The sequence below is a fragment of the Mobula birostris genome, chromosome 5 (assembly GCF_030028105.1).
Source record: "Mobula birostris isolate sMobBir1 chromosome 5, sMobBir1.hap1, whole genome shotgun sequence".
In the NCBI taxonomy this organism is placed as follows: domain Eukaryota; kingdom Metazoa; phylum Chordata; class Chondrichthyes; order Myliobatiformes; family Myliobatidae; genus Mobula; species Mobula birostris.
Window position 1 is genome coordinate 84,857,050 of NC_092374.1, and position 20,968 is coordinate 84,878,017.

Consider the following 20,968-nt stretch of genomic DNA (forward strand, 5'->3'; position numbering starts at 1 on the left):
CCATTCTTCTAACTTCCTGTGAGTACAGGCCCAGAACCTCTAATCGCTGTTCATATGATAACCCTTTCATTTCTGGAATCATTCTCGTGAACCTCCTCTGAACCGTCTCCAATGTCAGCACATCTTTTCTTAGATAAAGGGCCCAAAACTGCTCACAATACTCCAAATGAGGCCTCACCAGTGTCCTATAAAGCCTCAACATTACATTCTTGCTTTTATATTCTAGTCCTCTGGAAACATTGCATTTGCCTTTCTCACCACTGACTCAATCTGCAAGTTAACCTTTAGGGAATTCTGCACAGGGACTCCCAAGTCATTTTGCACCTCAGATTTTTGAATTTTCTCCCCATTTAGAAAAGAGTCTATGCTTTTATTCCTACTACCAAAGTGCATGACCATATACTTCCCGACACTGTATTCCATTTGCCACTTCTTTGCCCATTCTCCTAATCTGTCTAAGTCCTTCTGTAGCCTCCCTACTTCTTCTAAACTACCTGCTCCTCCACCTGTCTTCGTATTGCACATAAGCTTGCCACAAAGCCATCAATTCCATCAGCCAAATCATTAATATGTGACATGAAAAAGTGGTCCCAACCAACTCCTCTGGAACACCGCTAGTCACCAGCAGCCAATCAGAAAAGGTCTGGGGCATTATGGAATCTTACTTTTAGTAGCTTAGCCATATTGGTTGCTACTTTACAACAGTAATCAAATCTCAGTGCAGTTAACGCTTCGCTACAATTTGAGTAGATTTACTCTGAATTTACACAGTTGTTCTTGTGACTTGACATTCAACTTTTTTCTTTTATTCTGTTCTTCCCCCATTATAACAAATTGGTGTCCAGACATTTTCACATCTTAACCTGTGTTGGATTTCTGTTTATTTTCTGATCCTTAGGGTTCTTCCAGAAGTCAGGAATGACAAGCGGTCTTAATTCCAAGATTTTAGCTTACTTTAGAGTACAAAGAAACAAATGCTAAGCAAACAAAATAAAGAGCTGAGAAATGATGCTAAGGGTATGGATGTGAAGACAAAGGAATAAAGAACCAAGATGGCACCTCTGAAAATTCTATCACTATTATAATAAGTGAAATTCCTCAGATGAAGAATAAACTACAAAATGGGCTACTTAATTAAAACAATTACATCACATGGGTAATGCGCTAATACTTAACCAATGAAAAATGAGAAAGGTGATAAACTGTTAGCTGCTGTACCGTTTTCTGCCAGTAAATGGTGATGAACCACCACATACTGTGAAAAATACATGAGTTTGTTATAAATATAAATCTTATAAAAAGTATTATTATTTAAAAAGCAGTGGTTTTCAACACCCATGATCCACTCCTCCCTCTCCCAGGCCTTCTTCAAGGACTGTGTGTACGACATGTGTGCGATGGACGGCAACAAGCAGCAGCTCTGTGAAGCCATCGAGGCCTATGTCACCCAGTGTCAGCAGCACAGCATCACCATTCAACCCTGGAGGAACGAAACCTTCTGCCGTAAGTAATACAGAGAGTGAAATCTAGACTTCCAGAGAGTATTACAGCTTTGGAGCTACGTGTCACTGCTTGCCATGAGACCTGTTTTTCTTTCTCCATAGCTCTCCAGTGCCCGTCAAACAGTCACTACCAGCCCTGTGCCTCAGCCTGTCCAGCCACCTGCCTTGAGCCTCGTCCTCAGCTCTGTGACCAGCCGTGTGCTGAGGGCTGTCAGTGTGACAAAGGCTTTGTGCAGAGTGGAGACAAGTGTGTCTCGAGAGATCAGTGCGGCTGTATGTACAATGGAACCTATTACCAGGTAACGTACAAGGAAAACTAAGCTATCTCCGAAAGGATTTTACCATCTATGTTATAAATCTCATAAAACCTCTCTTGAAAATGTTTCTGAGGAGGTTCATGAGAATGATTCCAGGAATGAAAAGGTTGTCATATGAGGAGGATTTGATGGCTCTGGACCTGTACTCCCTGGAATTCAGAAGAATGAGAGGGGATCTCACTGAAACTTATCAACTGTTGAAAGGCCTCAAAAGAGTGGAATATGGAGAGGATGTTTCCTAAGACCAGAGGACGCAGGCTCAGAATAGAGGAACATCCATTTAGAGTGGAAATGAGGAGGAATTTCTTTCACCAGAGAGTGGCGAACCTGTGGAATTCATTGCCACAGGCGGCTGTGGAGGCCAAGTCATTCGGTATATTTAGGGCAGAGGATGATAGATTCTTGACTAGTTAGGGCATGAAGGGATACAGGGAGAAGGCAGGAGATTGCAGCCGAGGGTGAAAATAGATTAGCCATGATGAAATGGTGGAAGAGATTCGATGGGCTGAATGGCCTAATGCTGCTCCTATATCTTATGGTCCTATGGCGGTCATAAAACAACCTCCTACTTGAACTTCAGTATAAATCATTCGCTTGAAATTTGCCTTCAGCAGAATGAGTGCACTCCCTAGATGCCTGTCCAGTATATAATGTACCTCTAAATAACCAGTCATACTATCACTAAACCAGTTATCTTCAAAAACCCACTTTCCTACTTTCATATGGAATCCCTGATTTATTTGATTCCTCCAGTTCAGCAGCAATTCTCAAAAATATTCCTCCAAGAGGACCACAACCTTTTCATAGGGTTTGGAAGCTTGTGTGCCTCACCACCAGAGATGGGGGACATTCATTGCTGCCCTAAACACCAGCAGTGTAACAGGCAGTAAATTTAAAAAATCTCAATAAGATGTGTGTTCTGAAATCAGTCTCTGAGCAGTGTGAGATCTGATAAAAGTCTTTGAAATCATTAATTTTTTGAGTGGATGTAAAGTATATCCACCTATGATTGGAGCTAAAGCAGAGGCTATCAGGTTTGGAAAACACGGATGAAGGATTCCGAGATCCAGAGACTGAGGGAGTTTAGTTGTGACCCAAACTGGGAAGGGTAGAGAAATGTTCTGTTTTTTTACTTCAAGACATTAAACTAAATCGAAGGAAAACACGGGAGTCCAGGAATGCAGGTCTAACTTCGTCTTTAAACAAGGTGCGCATGTATCACGTGATGGCGTGATTGAATTTGCTTTATTTCTTACATCCTTCACATAAGTGGGGAGTAAAAATCTTTACGTTACATCCCCAACTAAATGTGCCATGTGCAATCATAGTAATTTATAATAAATAGAACAGTCAACGTAATATAGAGTACACTCAAGTCAGTGTGAGTTCATCAGTCTGATGGCCTGGTGGAAGAAGCTGTCCTGGAGCCTGTTGGTCCTGGCTTTTATGCTGTGGTACCACTTCCCAGATGGTAGCAGCTGGAATAGATTGAGGTTGGGATGACTTGGGTCCTCAATGATCATCCAGGCCCTTTTTACACACATGTCCTTGTAAATATCCTGAATCATGGGATGTTCACATCTATAGATGTGCTGGGCTGTCTACACCACTCTCTGCAGAGTCCTGCGATTAAGGAAGATACAGTTCCCATACCAGGCAGTGATGCAGCCAGTCAGGATGCTCTCAATTGTGCTCCTGTAGAAAGTTCTTAGGATTTGGGGGCCCATACCAAACTTCCTCAACCGTCCGAGGTGAAAGAGGCACTGTTGTGACTTTTTCACCACACAGCTGGCGTGTACAGACCACGTGAGATCCTCGGTTATGTAGATGTTTACCCTCTCAGCCTCAGATCCATTGATGTGAATAGGGGTTAACCGGTCTCCATTCTTCCTGTAGTCCACAACCAGCTCCTTTGTTTTACGACATTGAGGGAGAGGTTGTTTTCTTGACATCACTGTGTCAGAGAAATGACTTCTTCCCTGTAGGCCACCTCGTTATTGTTTGAGATAAGGCTAATAAATGTAGTGTCATTGGCAAATTTAATTAGCAGATTGGAGCTATGGGTGGCGACACAGTCATGGATATACAGGGAGTAAAGGAGGGGACCCAGTACGCAGCCCTGAGGAGCTCCTGTATTGAGAGTCAGAGGGTTGGAGGTGAGGGAGCCCACTCTTACTACCTGCTGGCGATCTGACAGGAAGTCTAGGATCCAGCCGCACAAGGCAGGGTCAAGACCGAGGTCTCTAAGCTTCTTGTCAAGCTTGGATGGAACTATGGTGTTGAATGCTAAACTGTAGTCCAAAAACTGTATTCTCAAATAAACATCCTTCTTCTCCAGATGCGCAACGACAGTATGTAGAGCAGTGGCTATTGTGTCAGTAGGTGAATTGATGACGTATGCCATTCGCGTATTTTTACATATAACGTGTTATGAATTACGTAAAGGAACAAAGTTTAATCAAACAATATATATATACATACAAGATTTCTCAAATATTATTGAAATATTAAATACACAAGAAGGTTGTAATGATAGGCTGACACAATGTAGAGCAAACAAAATGCTATTCCCTTTTCTCATTTCCTTCTTGTTGCTTGTTATGCCACTGGTGTTTAGGGTAACAGTGAAGGTCCTCCATCTCCAGTGCTGTTAAGGGCTTCCTTCACCATGTCAGTAGCTTCCCCTCTGTTTCACTACTGTCAATACTGCAAGTCCCGAGTGGAGACTCAGGAATACCATTTGTAGAAGGATTCTTCATTGCTGTTTCCATAATACTTTTTTTTTGACCAGTCAGGGCTGCTGGCTCTGAGCTGAAACCCTGAATTTCGAGGCCCTGTGGACCACTCTTATTCTGACCTCTGCCCTTTGACCTGTTTGGCATGGGTGACCCTACCAAGAGCCAAAGCATAAAGACCTGACTCGAGGCAACATCATAGCTGTCTGGGTTATTGAGGCACGCAAGTCCCCACGCCACGACAAGGCTGTGGTCCTCTTGGAGGTCAGTTCCTTCACCAAAATGCTACTTCCTTTTCTCAGTTCCTTCACCTCCACTGCTTCTGTTCCCAGAATGTGGCTTTCCAGGACACCAGAAATGTGCTCCTTCTTCAGAGACCAGGCCTTCCCTTCCTCTATTACTGATGCTGCCCTCACTCACATCTTCTCCATTTCCTGAACATCTGTGCTCTCCACATCCTCCTGCTACTTTAACAGTGATAGAATTCCTGTTATCATCACCTACCAACCCATGAACCTCCGCATCCAAAGCGTCATCTTCCACAAATTCTGCCATTTCCAGAGGGATCTACCATGAAACACAACTTTACCTACCCCCCCCCCACTAGCTTTCTGCAGGGATCACTCCCTCTGAGATTCCCTTGGCCATTTGTCCTTCCAGGACTTATACCTGTAAGCAGTCTCAGTGCTACACCTGCCCATTCACCCCCCTCTCTCACCTCCATTTAGGGTATCAAACAGTCCTTCCAGGTGAGGCAACACTTCACTTGTGAATCTACTGGGGTCGTCTATTGTGTCCAGTGCTCTCAATGTGGACTCCTCTTCATTGGTGAGGCTCGTTGTAAATAGGGGAACCACCTTGTCGAGCATCTCCCCTCCATCTGCCAAAAGCAGAATTTCCCACTGGCCAAGCATTTTAATTCCTGTTCCCATTCCCGTTCTGACATGTCGGTCCATCATCTTCTTTTGTGCCAAGATGAGGCCACCCTCAGGGAGGAGGAGTAGCACCTTGTATTCTGTCTGGGTAGCCTCCAAGCTGATGGCATGAATATCGATTTCTCCTTCTATTTAAGAAAAAAATCCCTTCCCCCCCCTTCTATTCTCCAATCTGGCCTCTTACCTCTTCTCACTTGCATATCACCTCCCTCTGGGTCACCTCCTCCTTCCCTTTCTCCTATGGCCCACTCTCCTCTCCTATCTAAGTTGCATGCCATCTTGGACAATGTCTCCCACCCACTACATAATGTACTGGTTGGGCACAGGAGTACATTCAGCCAGAGACTCATTCCACCGAGAGGCAACACTGAGCGTCATAGAAAGTCATTCTTGCCTGTGGCCATCAAACTTTACAACTCCTCCCTTGGAGGGTCAGACACCCAGAGCCAATAGGCTGGTCCTGGACTTATTTTCTGGCATTTACATGTTACTATTTAATTATTTATGGTTTCATATTGCTTTATTTGTACTCTATTCTTGGTTGGTGCATCTGTAATGAAAAACAATTTCCCTTGGGATCAATAAAGTATGACTATGACTATGACTCTCAGATTCCTTCCACCTCCCAGCCCTTGACCTTTCCCATCCACCAGGCTTTACCTATCACCTTCCAGCTGTCCTTTCCCTCCTCCTACTTTTTCATTCTGGTGTCTTCCCCCTTCCTTCTCAGTCCTGAAGAAGGGTCTCAGCCTAAAATGTTGACTGTTTACTCATTTCCATAGATGCTGCCTGACCTGCAGAGCTCCTCCAGCATTTTGTGTGCGTTACAATGCAGTACAGGAGGTTTTCCCGAAATTGGGCAATAAATTTGTTTATTTATTGAAATACAACGTGGAATAGGCCCTTCCAGCCCCTCAAGCTGCGCTGTCCAACAACCCCGATTTAACCCTAGTCTAATCACAGGACCATTTACAATGACCAATTAACTTACCAACCAGTACGCCTTTAGACTGTGGGAGGAAACTGGAGCACCCGGCCACGCAGTCATGGGGAGAACATACAATCTCCTTAGAGGCATCAGTGGGAAATGAACTTGGGTCACTGGTACTGTAAAATATTGTGCTAACCACTACACTAATCTGGCTAGGCTGTTCTGGTTTTGTTCACAGAAAATGTTAGAACATCTTTCTTGAAGTAATGTCGGATATCCAGAGGTTGTGAAATGCAAACTCTTCCTGCCTCTCAAATGGGCCTCCCTTTTTCTTTACATGCCCCACCTAATGTGCATCTCTCTGTTTCTCCAGCCTGGGGATGTGATCTGGTCTGAGGCCTGTAACCAGGTGTGTAAGTGCCTGTCCAGCAACAACGTCCAGTGCACGGACACCAGCTGTGGCCCCGACGAGTACTGTGACAACAAGGGTGGTGTCCAGGGCTGTTATCCTAAAGGTAAAGGGTCAGGGGTACTGGGTGAGGGATGGGATTTAATCATTCTGTTCCCTCCCCTTTCCCATTCTGTCAGATGCCCCCCACATACATCAGTTCCAAAGTTGCTACGCAACTCTTCTGTGATTTCTTCACTCAGAGGGTGGTGTGAGTGTGGAACAAGCTGCCAGTAGAAGTGGTGGATGTGGGTTCAATTTCAATGCTTAAGAGAAATTTGGATAGGTACATGGATGGGAAGGGTACAGAGGGCTATAGTACAGGTGAAGGCCACATTTTCAAATCACATCGGGGTCACCAATGTAGGTTTTCACAAATAAAACGACTTGAGGCATTTTATGTTTAAGAAAAATTGTTACAGCTTATTCATTGTACTCCAAACACTGAACACAATAAGCACAGTACCAGAACTTCACGTAATATGTCAATACGTTAAACCAGCCCTTAAAGTGAACCCCAACTCAATGTCGGCGGTTGTGAATTATGTATATTTCCACCAGTTACATTACCCTGCACAGGTCGATGTAGGGTACTCCCAACTGTCCACTAGTTCCAACATGTCTGAAGAAAGTCCTCTGCTGTTGGAAGTGTGGACTTAACCCACCTCACTCTGTCCATCTCCCCTCTCAGGCTCATCCACCTGCACCGCATCCGGAGACCCCCACTACACCTCCTTCGACAAGAGGAAGTTCAACTTCCAGGGCAACTGCACTTACGTGTTGGCCAAGCCCTGTAACTCCAGTCTGACTCCATTCACCGTGTACACGGCCAACGAGCATCGCAACGGAGTGAAGACAGTGTCATATGTCAAAGCGGTTCATGTCAGCGTCTACGGCATCACCGTGTCAGTGCTCAGGAACAAGATTGTTCAGGTGAGGAAGCTTGCCTTTCCATTTTGGACTCTATTGTGAATGGCAGTAGGCCGATGGATTGTGACGGGGTGAGCAGATTGGTGGCTGTAGAGTAAAGGAGGAGATCAGAAGCTTGTTCAACGTCTTGGCTAGGTTGTGGCTTCCCTGAATGGAAAGCTGTTCTGAGCTTCAGGTCTTGCCTAGCTTTCCGAATTCCATGCTTTCTGTCCCGTTGTCACACTGCATCTTCAGATCCAAGCACAGGATCAACAAAATTAGGAATTTTATTAACAAAACAGTTGAACTTTCAAAGTGTTGGATAACTCAGCCCAAACTTCACTAGGCAAGGATCAGGACAACTGAGCCAATGAGGGGCAAGCACTGCCCCTTTAAATATGCTCCAGGGAATGAAAGAATCTGTGCCCAGCTGATAAGACCCCAGACTAATTACAAGCTAACAAGTAACTATTCTAATCAGAGACTAAAGTCGAAGAATATTTAATTGGACACCTGTAAAGTCTCGGAGAAGTAATCAAAGACAACTGCAACTTAAATGTAAACTAGAGAAGACCTAACAATAACACATACAAAAGCCCAAAACACAACATTACAGCTAATTGTAATTAATAAAATGCAGAGACTACAAAAAAAAACTCATCAGCAAAAAACTCAGAGCCCTCAGAATAGTCAACCAACGAGCTGAGGTCGTAACACCCATATCACGTTTGAGACCTGTGCTTCGTCCAGACACTATGCCTGTTCTGCATCCTGGCTAAATACCCACTTTATCAGAATAATTTACCTCGTCTAAAGGGATATTTTCACTGACATTCCCAAGATTTACGAAAATTCAGCACAGTAGATGGAAGCAACTGTAACTGAAGAAACCCAATAGGAAGCAAGACAGACTGTATTTGACTGCAGGGCAGTATTTACCCAAAGAGCCCTGGCAAAACTGAAATTTATGGGAAGCGTGAGCAATGGTCATACCTTGCACAAAATAAAATTCAATGGTTCAAAGGTTCCATTTAATATCAGAGAATGTATACAGTATACAACTTGAAATTCTTACTCTTCACAGACATCCATGAAAAAAGAAGAAAACTCCAAAGAATAAATGACAGTAAAATGTTAGAACCCCAAAGCCCACCTCTTCCTCCAACACAAAAGCAGTAGCCCTCCCCTCACGCGCTCTCCCCGCCTGCCTCAGCACCCCCACCACCCGCCATTCAAGTAATAGCAAAGCCCCCAAAGAAACCGTGATCGAGAGTCCATCAAAAACCGCTGTTCACCCCAATATTTGATATCCCACACTAACGAGCGAGAGGTATCACTCCTGCCACAGCAGCTTGCTGTTGGACTCCCCTCAATGTTACAGTCTGCGCTGTTGCTTTTTCGAGCTCCCGCCAACTTGAGAGCAGCAGCAAACTCTCTCTCTCTCTCACCACCGATGAGGTCATTGGAGATCAGTTATCCAATCCATGAAAGTTATGGATATGCTCCGGAGGAGACAGAGCTGGACCCAGCCATGTTCACCAGTAACCTTCCTTCCCTCACCTAAGCTCTCTAAAGTGATGATGTCAGCTGACAATTGCACTGTTCAATCCCATCTGTAATCCTCAAGAAAATAAACCAGGCCATGGCATCATGCAGCAAGATTTTCAAGCACGGGCTCCTAAAAGGTTCAAAGGTTCATTTATTCTCAAAGTGTGTATGCGGTATACAATTCTGAGATATGTCTTCTCCAGATAGCCAGGGAACAAAGAAAACCATCAACCCCACCCCACCGCACAAAAAAGAATAGCAACCCAATCATCAACCCTCCAAACCCCCTTTCCCCCACACAAAATGGAGCAAGAACATCGACCCCAAACCCACTCCCCTCACACAAAAAAATGAGAAAGAACGGGCAAAAAACACAGAATGTAAAAAGCATAAGACTGAAAAAGTCCACACACCATAAACTGATGCATAAACGCAGAACCTCAGAGACATCCCCCGACATCATCGACAGAGAGAGACGCCACTCGAACACAGAGGCCTACCCTCCGGCCGCAGTGACAGGCCGCCACACAGGCTCCTCTCCATCAGCAATCAAAAGGCAGGCAGTCGGCGCTGAACCCTCACTCACCTTCCGCGTTGGCCTCGATGTTTCGATCTTCCTCAATGCTTTAATTGCCAAAAGTGGGCATCTAACATACACGCCTCAAAAATGAAAGAAGTAACAATCTCAACAACTGGCCTATCCTTGTTATTCAATGATGGAGGTCAGCATTCTCCAGAAATTCAACTGCACCAGCCCCTGAACCACTGATCAAGCTCAGTATCCCATCACGAACAGCTCGTTGCTTGATGCCCAAAGTCTATCCATCATCTTACCAGACACATGAAGAGTGTGGCAGAATATACTGCAGTTTACTCCTTCCAAACTGGGTGCCATGGTGGCACGGCACTATTACAGCTCGGGGCATTGAAGTTCAGAGTTCAATTCCAACATCATCTGTAAGGAGTCTGTACATCCTTCCCGTCAAATGCTTGGGTTTTCTCAGGGTGTCCTGGTTTCCTCCCAAAGTCCATAGGCATAGCAGTTGATAGGTTAATTGGCCTTTGCAAAATTATTTATTTATTTGTTTGTTTTATTGAGATACAGTCCTGTAAGCCACATTGCCCAGCAACCCCCCGATTTAACCCTAGCCTAATCACAGGACAATTTGCAATGACCGATTAACGTACGCCTTTGGGCTGTGTGAGGAAACCGGAGCACCTGGAGGAAACCCACGTGATCACAGGGAGAACATACAAACACCCTACAGGCAGCGGAGGGAATTGAACCTGGGTCACCCGTACTGTAAAGCATTGTGATTGTCCTGTGATTAGACAAGGGTTAAATCATGGGCAGCATGGCTATAACGACTAGAAGAGCCCACTTTTTGAAAAAATAGGTAAATGAGTGAATTAATGAGTGAACTAGCTATTTTGTTTTGCTTCCCTCAGGTTGATGGAAAGACGGTCACTGTTCCTTATCACCCGGTCACCGGACTGTCAGTCAAATTATCTGGCAAGCATATTATCATAGAAACAGACTTTGGTCTGACTGTGAGATATGATGGCAGGCACCACGCAGAAGTTAAGGTTCTGAGAAGGTGGGTACACGCCATTTGAAAATGAGAGGCATGGAGTTGGAGGGTTACAGATTTTGTCTATTCTGTCAATTCTTTTGCATTCTTTGATAGAAACTAAGTACCACTGTACCATTGATGTTCTTCAGGGATGGTTCATTCATTATGTGCCATGTCATATGATATGGCTACTCATGGTCTATGGCCATGATTGTTATTGGCAAATTGTTCTACAGAAGTGGCTTGCCATTGCCTTCTTCTGGGTAGTGTCTTTACAAGACGGGTGACCCCAGTCATTATCAATACTGGGACTTGTGATATGCACTGGCTACTCATACGACCATCCATCACCTGCTCCCATGGCTTCATATGACCCTGATCGAGGGCTAAGCAGGTGCTACACCTTGCCCAAGGGTGACCTGCAGGCTAGCGGAGGGAAGGAGCGACTTACACCTCCTTTGGTGGAGTCGCATCTCCACCCTGCCACCCTTATTAAGGGATAGCAAGAGATAAAAACGAAAAACAGGAGGGAAACATAAAGAAAAACAGAAATGAAATATTCTGCAAATGCTGGAAATCCTGTCAGGCAGCAGGTCTGAAGGTAGGTCTAGGCCTAAAACATTGACTGTTTATTCCTGTCTATAGATGCTGCCTTATGTGATGAGTTCCTCCAGCATTTGTGCAGGTTACAGGGAATTAAGTTGTTGATAGTGGGCATAGTGCAAATCAAAGAGCTTTCCACAGATGTTGCCTGACCTGCTGAGTTCTTCCAGCATGTGTGTGTTGCTCTGAATATCCAGTATCTGCAGTTTCTTGTGTTTATGAGTTTTATGGTAAATGGTTTGGGCCAATACAGTGGGCGGTGTGGCATGAGTCAGTGTTACACTGAGGGATGTGGGACAGATTACTACGTTGGAAAGTGTATGGTCATGCACTTTGGTAGAAGAAATAAAAAGGCAGGCTATTATTCAGATGGGGAGAGAATTCAAAATGCAGAGTTGCAAAGGGACTTGGGAATCTTTGTGCAGGATACCCTAAAGGTTAACCTCCAGGTAGAATGGTTTGTGAAGAAGGCAAATGCGATATTGGCATTCATTTCTGGAGGTATAGAATATAAGAGCAGGGATGTGATGTTGAGGCTCTATAAGGCACTGGTGAGACCACACTTGGAGCATTGTGTGCAGTTTTGGGCTCCTTATTTTAGAAAGGATATACTGACATTAGAGAGAGTTCAGAGAAGATTCACGAGAATGATTCCAGGAATCAGTCTTGATTCCTGTATTTAAAGTTACCATATGAGGAACGTTTGGCAGCTCTTGGGCTGTATTCTCTGGAGTTCAGGAGAATGAGGGGGGATCTTATAGAAACATTCTGAATGTTAAGAGGCCTGAACAGTTTAGATATGGCAAAGTTATTTCCCATGATAGGGAAATGTAGGACAAGAGGGCGCGACTTCAGGATTGAAGGACGTTCATTTAAAACAGAGATGTGGAGAAATTACTTTAGTCAGAGGGTGGTAAAGCTGTGGAATTTGTTGCCACGAGCAGCTGTGGAGGCCAAGTCATTTACGGCAGAGATAGATAGGTTCTTGATTAGCCAGGGCATCAAAGTGTATGGGGAGAAGGCAGGGGAGTGGAGATGACTGGAAAAATTGGATCAGCCCATGATTGAATAGCGGAACAGACTCGATGGGCTGAATAGCCTACTTCTGCTCCTATAACTTATGGTCTTATGTTGCTCCTCCAATCTGAGTGTGGCTTCATCATGGCAGTAGAGGAGGCCATGGACTAACATGTCAGAATGTGAAATGGAATTAAAATGGGTGGCCACTGGGAGGTCCCGCTTTTTCTGGCAGACAGAGCATAGGTGCTCAGCTAAGTGATCTTCCAATCTACGTTGGGTCTCACCAATATATAGGATGCCACACCGAGAGCACTAGATATAGTAGATGATCCCAACAGACTCACAAGTGGAGTGTCTTCTCCCATGGATGGACTGTCCAGGGCCTTGAATGGTAGTGAGGGAGAAGGTGTAGGAGCAGGTGTAGCACTTGTTCCGCTTGCAAGTGCCAGGAGGGAGATCATTGAGGAGGGACAAATAGGCAAGAGAGTCGCGTAGGGAGTGATCCCTGTGGAAAGCATGAACTGGGGGAAATGAAAGATGTGCTTGCTGGTGGGATCCCATTGGAGATGGTAGAAGTTACAGAGAATTGAATGCAGTGGGAGAAGCAGCCAACTGAATGTGCGTACAGATGGTACGAGTCGAGGAGCTTGAAAATGGATCTGGAAGGTACAAGATGGCAGCAAAGACATGTTTCCAGGAAGGAACACACATCAAAGTTGCTGGTGAACGCAGCAGGCCAGGCAGCATCTCCAGGAAGAGGTACAGTCGATGTTTCAGGCCGAGACCCTTCATGAGGACTAACTGAAGGAAGAGTTAGTAAGAGATTTGAAAGTGGGAGGGGGAGATCCAAAATGATAGGAGAAGACAGGAGGGGGAGGGATGGAGCCAAGAGCTGGACAGGTGATTGGCAAAGGGGATATGAGAGGATCATGGTACAGGACGTCCGGGAAGAAAGACAAGGGGGGGTGGTATAGACAGAGGGAGGAAAAGGAGAGTGAGAGAAAGAATGTGTGTATAAAAATAAATAACGGATGGGGTACAAGGGGGAGGTGGGGCATTAGCGGAAGTTAGAGAAGTTGTTGTTCATGCCATCAGGTTGGAGGCTACCCAGACGGAATATAAGGTGCTGTTCCTCCAACCTGAGTGCGGCTTCATCTTTACAGTAGAGGAGGCCGTGGATAGACATGTCAGAATGGGAATGGGATGTGGAATTAAAATGTGTGGCCACTGGGAGATCCTGCTTTCTCTGGCGGACAGAGCATAGGTGTTCAGCAAAGCGGTCTCCCAGTCTGCGTCGGGTCTCGCCAATATATAGAAGGTCACATCGGGAGCACCGGACGCAGTATATCACCCCAAATTATTCTCCGTAACTTCCGCCACCTCCAACGGGATCCCACCACTAAGCACATCTTTCCCTCCCCCCCCTCCGCTTTCTGCAGGGATCGCTCCCTACACGACTCCCTTGTCCATTCGTCCCCCCCATCTCTCCCCACTGATCTCCCTCCTGGCACTTATCCTTGTAAGCGGAACAAGTGCTACACATGCCCTTACACTTCCTCCCTTGCCACCATTCAGGGCCCCAGACTGTCCTTCCAGGTGAGGCCGAGAGGAAGAAGCTGTTCCTGAATCACTGAGTCTGTGCCTTCAGGCTTCTGCACCTCCTTCCTGATGGTAACAATGAGAAGAGGGCATGACCAGAGTGATGGGGGTCCTTAATGATGAATGCCATCTTTTTGAGTCGTCGCTCCTTGAAGGTATCCTGGATCCATCTTCAAGGAGCGATGCCTAATTGCTCTTCCTATTACTCTTCCTAATGCCCTTTGTCCCTGTACAGCTATGCTGGCCAGCTATGTGGTTTGTGTGGTGACTACAACGGAATCCCCAGTGATGACTTCAGGACTCCTGAGGGTCAGATCGTGAAGAATGTCAATGACTTTGGCAACAGCTGGAACGTGGATAAGAAGTAAGAGTCCATTTGACTGTTCATCCTTTCCTCATGATCACAGTCTTGTGTAAAGTATAGTCTTGTGCACCGCTTTACAATTCACCATCAGTAATTCAATCCTGTTCAATTCAGAATCAGAATCAGGTTTAATATCACCGGAATGTGTCATGAAGTTTGTTGTCTTTGCAGCAGCAGTACAATACAACACATAATAATAGAGAAAAAACTGTGAATTACAGTATGTGTATATATTAAATAGATAAATAAGTAGTACAAAAATAGAAATAAGAAAGTAGTGAGGTAGTGTTCATGGGTTCAATGTCCAGTCAGAAATCTGATGACAGAGGGGAGGAAACTGTTCCTGAAGCGCTGAGTGTGTGCCATCAGTCTCGTGTACCTCCTTCCTGATGGTAGCAATGAGAAGAGGGCAGGGTGAATTGGGTCCATAGGAGTATCGCTCCTTGAAGATGTCCTGAATATTACACAGGCTAGTGCCCATGATGGAGCTGACTGAATTTACAACTCTCTGCAGCTTACTTCTATCCTGTTCCCCCACCCCCATACCAGAGAGTGATGCAGCCAGTCAAAATGCTCTGCACGGTACATCGGTAGAAATTTGTGAGTGTCTTTGGTGACATACCAAATCTCCTCAAACCCCTAATGAAATAGAACCACTGCCGTCTCTTCTTTGTAACTGCATTGATATGTTGGCCCCAGGATAGATCCTCAGAGATATTGACACCAGGAACTTGAAGTTGCTCACTCTTTCCACTTCTGATCCCTCTGAGGACTGGTGTGTGTTCCCTTTCTGAAGTCCACAATCAGTTCTTTGGTCTTATTCATGCTGAGTGCAAGGTTGTTGCTACGACACCACTCAACCAGCTGATCTGTCTTGCTCCTGTATACTGTCACATCACCATCTGCAATTCTGGCAACAATAAGTTCTATCATCAGCAAATTTACAGATGGCATTTGGACTGTACTTGTTGGTCAAGGACTAAATCCTCAATTTGCAAAATATTTCGTCGTATCTCCAGTGTTATAACTGTAGGGATATACTCTATATTCTGACAGTAATTATCCTATCTAAGTAGGCACTGGCACCCTGACTGTAGTTACAGGAAGAATAAATACAAACAGATCAGAATCAGGTTTAATGTCACCAGCATATGTCACAAGATTTGTTGTTATGCAGCAACAATCACTTACTGCCCGTTATGCCATTAGTGTTTAGATTAGTTGTGAAGGTCCCCCAGCCCTGGTGGTGTCCACGGCTTCCTTCATCATGTCAGTAGCTTCCTCCCAGTTTTCACTACTGTCAGTCATGCAAGTCCCAGGTGGACACTCAGGAATACCATTGCACTCAGATGTAGAAGGATTCTTCATTGCTGTTTCAGTAGCAATTTTGTCTTTCCAGTCAGGGTTGTTAACTCTCAACTGTACCCCCAAACCTGGAGGACCAATGGACCACTCTCAGTCTGGCCTCTACCTTTTGACCTGTTTGGCATGGGTGACCCTACCAGGAGCCAAAGCATAAAGCCCTGACTCCAGCCAACATAGCTCTCCAGCTATGCAAGCCTCTAAAACCTATGACAAGATTGAGGTAGTGTTCTTGGGTTCACAGTCCTGGATGTTGGGGAGGCTAATGACCACAATGACACTACATATTGATTGTATTGGTTACAGGATGTGCAGTATTACAGGTTACAGGTTAGAGTATTCAGGCTTTGGCTCAACAGGCTTGGGCAAGAACAGGCTTTGACAAGCACAGACATAGGCTCTAAGTGAGTTTTCAGTAAGATTTTTTTCTGTTAATACATAGCTAGTGCTCTGAGAATGGGTCCAGAGTTAGTGGTATATTCCTTGTGTGAGATGTGGGAACTTTGGGAGACCTCCAGTCTCACTGATAACTACATCTGTACAAAGTGCATTGAGATGCAGCTCCTCAGAGACTGTAAAGGAACTGGAGATGCAGCTCCATGACCCTTGGTTTGTACAGGAGAATGAGGAGGTGATAGATAGGAGCTAGAGGGAGGTACAGCAGTCACCCTTAAGTTGTAGGAGACAAGTACTGGGGTGACTGTCAAGAGATGGAAAGAGAATAGGCAACCAGTGCAGAGCACCCCTGTGGCCAATCCCCTCAATACTAAATATACCACTTCGGATACCATTGGGGATGGACGATTTACCGGGTAGAAGCCACAGCGAGCAGATCTCTGGCAGAGTCTGGATCTGTGGCTCAGGAGGAAAGAGTGTAGAAGAGGTGAGTTGTAGTGATAGGGGATTCGTTAGTTAGGGGAACAGAAAGGAGGTTGTGTGGGCAAGAATGAGATTGGCAGATGGTGATGTTGCCAGTTAGAATGCTCTCCTTGGTACATCTGTTGAAATTTGCGAGTATCTTTGGTGACAAACCAAAGCTCCTTAAACTCCGAATGAAGTATAGCTGCTGTCATGCCTTCGTTGTAACTGCATCAATATCCTGGCACCAAGTTTGGTCCTCAGAGCTGTTAACATCCAGGAACTTGAAATTGCTCACTCCCTCCACTTCTGATCCCTCTATGAGGACTGGTGAGTGTTCCCTCATCTTACCCTTTCTGAAGTCCACAATCAGTTCTTTGGTTAGAGTCATGCCTTCTTTGTAGCTGGATCAATATGTTGGGCCCAGGATAGATCCTCAGGGATATTAACAGCCAGAAACTTGAAATTGCTCACTCTCTCCACTTCTGATCCCTCTATGAGGACCGATGTGTGTTCCCTCCTTTCTGAAGTCCACAATCAGTTCTTTGGTCTTATTGACATTGAGTGGTAGACTGTTGCTGCGACACCACTCATCTAGCTGGTATATCTCACTCCTGTACACCCTCTCATCACCATCTGAGATTCTTCCAACAATGGTTGCATCATCAGCAAATTTATAGATGCCTATCCATTTTGAGCTCCCTGGGGAAAACAGGCCAGGTGCCACCTCAGTGACTGGCCATGCATAACTGGTCATTGTAGGCCAAGAAGGAAGTCTTTCCAGTCTACCCATCCAGCAATTATAGTACTGTTCAGAAGATACTGTTTACCTAAAACATTCTCTTTTTTTTGTCTCTGGTCCTGACAGCCTGGTGCTGATTTCTTTGGGCCTGACTGCTCACTGAAGTGCAAGTGCCATGGTAACAACAGCACGACCTGTGAAGCCTGGAGGTGTGGAGAGGAGGAATTCTGTGGGATATCTAATGGCCACTATGGCTGCCACCCAACAGGTAAGCGAGCTATTAATTCTCACATGTCGGTCCCTGTTGCTATCATTGCTACTATGTCATTTGGTACAGGTACTAAAAATATCTGTGAATTCTGTTCTCGGTGGCCAAGCATTTTAATTCCAATTCCTATTCCCGTTCCAACATGTCGGTCCATGGCCTCCTGTGATATGATGAGGCCACCTTCGGGGTGGAGGAGCAATGCCTTATATTCCATCTGGGTAGCCTCCAGCCTGATGGCATGAATATCAATTTCTCCTTCCAGTAAAAAAAAATCACCCAGAGTCTCCACATGGACCACTTTACAGAATAGGTCCCCAAGGCTCAAACAGACACACCACAGTGACTAGAACAGCGCACATTTGTATGACATTGTTATCATTGTAACCATATTTCAGAGGAACAATCATCTTTGAAGGTTGATGCTGAACATGAGACTTGGATGTAGGTGATGTAGAAACAAAAATATGGTCAAAGAAAAGTATTAAGGAGCATCTTGCAACAGGAGAGAGGTATAGCAAGGCTTGGACTCACTAGTCTTCCAATTCCAACAGTGACAAAGTGTGACTCCTGATCTTGTTCCTCATCAGGCATATGTCGGCCTTCCATTAGCCTGCTCCTTTCTATGGTTGGGAATGGGCTAATAGTAGGGATTACAATCTAAGCATCATTAACCTTCAGTTTTGCTTGGTTTCCCTTGCGCTCTGAAGAGGAGGTGAGATTAACAAACTATGTGGCCAGTCTCTCTTTAAGGAATGGCAGGCATTTTGAGCAAACACAAGAAAATCTGCAGATGCTGGAGGGATTCAGCAGACCAGGCAGCACCCATGAAAAGAGTAAACAGCCGATGTTTCGGGCTGAGACCATCAGGACTAGAAAGGAAGGGGGATGATGCCAGAATAAAAAGGCGGAGGGGGGGGGCACAAGGAGAAGGAGGATAGCTAGAAAGTGATAGAACCCTGATAAATGGTCTTGGCCCGAAATGTCAACTGTCTACTCTTCTCCACAGATGCTACCTGGTCTGCTGAGTTCCTCCAGTACTTTGTGTGTGTTGCTCCAGGTCTAAATATGCTGTTTTGAGCAGTTTGGCCTCCCCATCCCCAGAAAAACCAAATGTCCATTAAAGCCCAGAACCAGAGTGATACTATTAACACCCCTGACCTTCCACATCCCTAGTGATGGGGAGGAATGATTGGAGTGTGGCTTTAAAATTAAAGTTGAATATTAGAGAGTGGTGGAGACTGGAGATCAGGCTTCTAACCAGTTAAATCTGTTTTATTTCCAGGTTCTGGAATTTGTCACATCTCTGGAGACCCTCACTATATCACCTTTGATGGAAAATCCCTGTCCTTTATGGGTACCTGTACCTACACCTTGGCTAGGTCATGTGAAAATCGGACAGGTATGAAGCAGAATAGATTTTGACTTTGATGGAACTTTACTTGTGTTCTTCTTACTGATCTAGCTTTTGTTTCTCTTCTCAGGCCCTTGGTTTTCCATTGAAGGGAAAAATGAGGAGAGAGGTCAGAAGGGAGTCTCCTACCTGAGAAAGATTTACCTCACAACAAATGGGATAACTATCACCCTCATGAAGAGCAGGAGGACATTGGTGGGTAAACTCCACTGGAACACCGATTTTTGCTTGAACACCCCTCCGCCCACTGCAATTTCTTATTTCTCCAACACTTTCCAGGGCCCTGCTGTTCATTCTGTGTGACCTGATCTAGTTTAACTTTGATAAAAATACATCATTTTGCACCTGGGATTCCATCTGCCATTTCCTTGTCTATTTTGTTAGATTCGAGATTCAAAGTACATTTATTATCAAAGAATATATAAATTATGCAACCGAGATTTGTTAGCTTACAGGCAGCCACAAAGCAAGAAACCCAAAAGAACCCAATTTAAGAAAAAGATAAAGATCAACACCCAATGTGTAGAGAAAGAGAAAAATACACAAATCATGCAAACAACAGAAGCAAGCAACAGCACTCTGAATCAGATTGAGTCCTTCGATCCGAATCCCCGGAGCAGCCAGAGCAGGCCCAAAGCCTCTGTCTCAGTTCATCATATTAACGGGGCAAATCACATGAAGCTCACAGACACGAAGCACAGCAGCCAGGACAGTCTGACAGCCTCAGAGCCATGGAGAGAGGAGGGAACATCATGGAAAAATGAATGAAATCAGCCCGACCCACTCCTCTGGTCCCGACACCCGGCCTTTCCAGTCTATCTGGACCGACACTTAAATTGTCTGAACAGTGAATCGTGTTTCACATTAGGACCTGGGGCCCGCTGCAGCGAAACACTCTGGGGGCTAGACCTCGTTGCCCAGCCCAAAACCACTCTTGACCTCTCCAAATGGGCTCGGCGCTCAGAGCCATCCAACCTCACGCCCGGGTTAGTTGGACGAGCATGGAAACTCCTCCTCTCCAAATTGCTCACTCCAATTCCATCTGTGTTGACTTTGCAATGCACCAGTACGACTCGTGCCTCAAATTCACTTCACCTTCGCTCGCCTCTCCATTGTTTACAGGAATAATTTACCTCAGAAAAAGTGTAATTAACGCAAACACAAGGAATTCTGCAGATGCTGGAACTTCAAGCAACACACATAAAAGTTGCTGGTGAACGCAGCAGGCCAGGCAGCATCTCTAGAAAGAGGTACAGTCGACGTCTCGGCCCGAAATGTTGACTGTACCTCTTCCTAGAGATGCTGCCTGGCCTGCTGCGTTCACCAGCAACTTTTAAAAGTGTAATTAATATTGTTTTAGTCAAATTTCTTGCCTTTCAAGCTACCAGTAAGCTGTCGCTCACCTTCAGTAGCACTATTTTCCATTTTAAAACGGAAAATCTACAAGCATTGTACACGCTACCACCAACGTTGTTGTTTAGCAGTCATGGCAGTCGCATTCTCATTCCAATCATTAATGTATATGACAGACAACAAAACACCCATCACTGATCCGGCGGACCATCTCTGGGCACAGGCCTATAATCTGAAAACAACCCCTTTCCTAATAACGCTAAGACAACTTCCAACCTTCTGGACCAACCTACCATGCAGGACCTTATTAAAGCTTTGTTAAAGTCCACATAGATTGTGTTAGTTATCCCAATGTTGTCCTCCTCTCGATAGTTCTTCATCATTCTCTCAATATCATCTCTCCACCATTAGACGTCTTTGAGACAGGAATTAACTTCTTCAGCTGTCAGGATCCTCCCCAAACATTTTTGTCTCTTCTTCCTTCTTCCT

At 45.1% G+C, this 20,968-nt stretch overlaps 1 protein-coding gene across 1 annotated transcript in view; it reads left to right on the forward strand.

The window, feature by feature from the left end:
* zanl (zonadhesin, like) overlaps positions 1 to 20,968 on the forward strand; it is a 245,673-nt gene that overhangs the window by 145,437 nt on the left and 79,268 nt on the right. The window contains exons 55-64 of the mRNA XM_072259463.1: positions 1,362 to 1,503; positions 1,605 to 1,801; positions 6,794 to 6,935; positions 7,560 to 7,801; positions 10,775 to 10,923; positions 14,357 to 14,485; positions 16,664 to 16,730; positions 17,574 to 17,715; positions 18,998 to 19,114; positions 19,197 to 19,321. Of these exons, the coding sequence (XP_072115564.1) occupies positions 1,362 to 1,503; positions 1,605 to 1,801; positions 6,794 to 6,935; positions 7,560 to 7,801; positions 10,775 to 10,923; positions 14,357 to 14,485; positions 16,664 to 16,730; positions 17,574 to 17,715; positions 18,998 to 19,114; positions 19,197 to 19,321 (1,452 nt within the window). The remainder of the gene's footprint in view (positions 1 to 1,361; positions 1,504 to 1,604; positions 1,802 to 6,793; positions 6,936 to 7,559; positions 7,802 to 10,774; positions 10,924 to 14,356; positions 14,486 to 16,663; positions 16,731 to 17,573; positions 17,716 to 18,997; positions 19,115 to 19,196; positions 19,322 to 20,968) is intronic.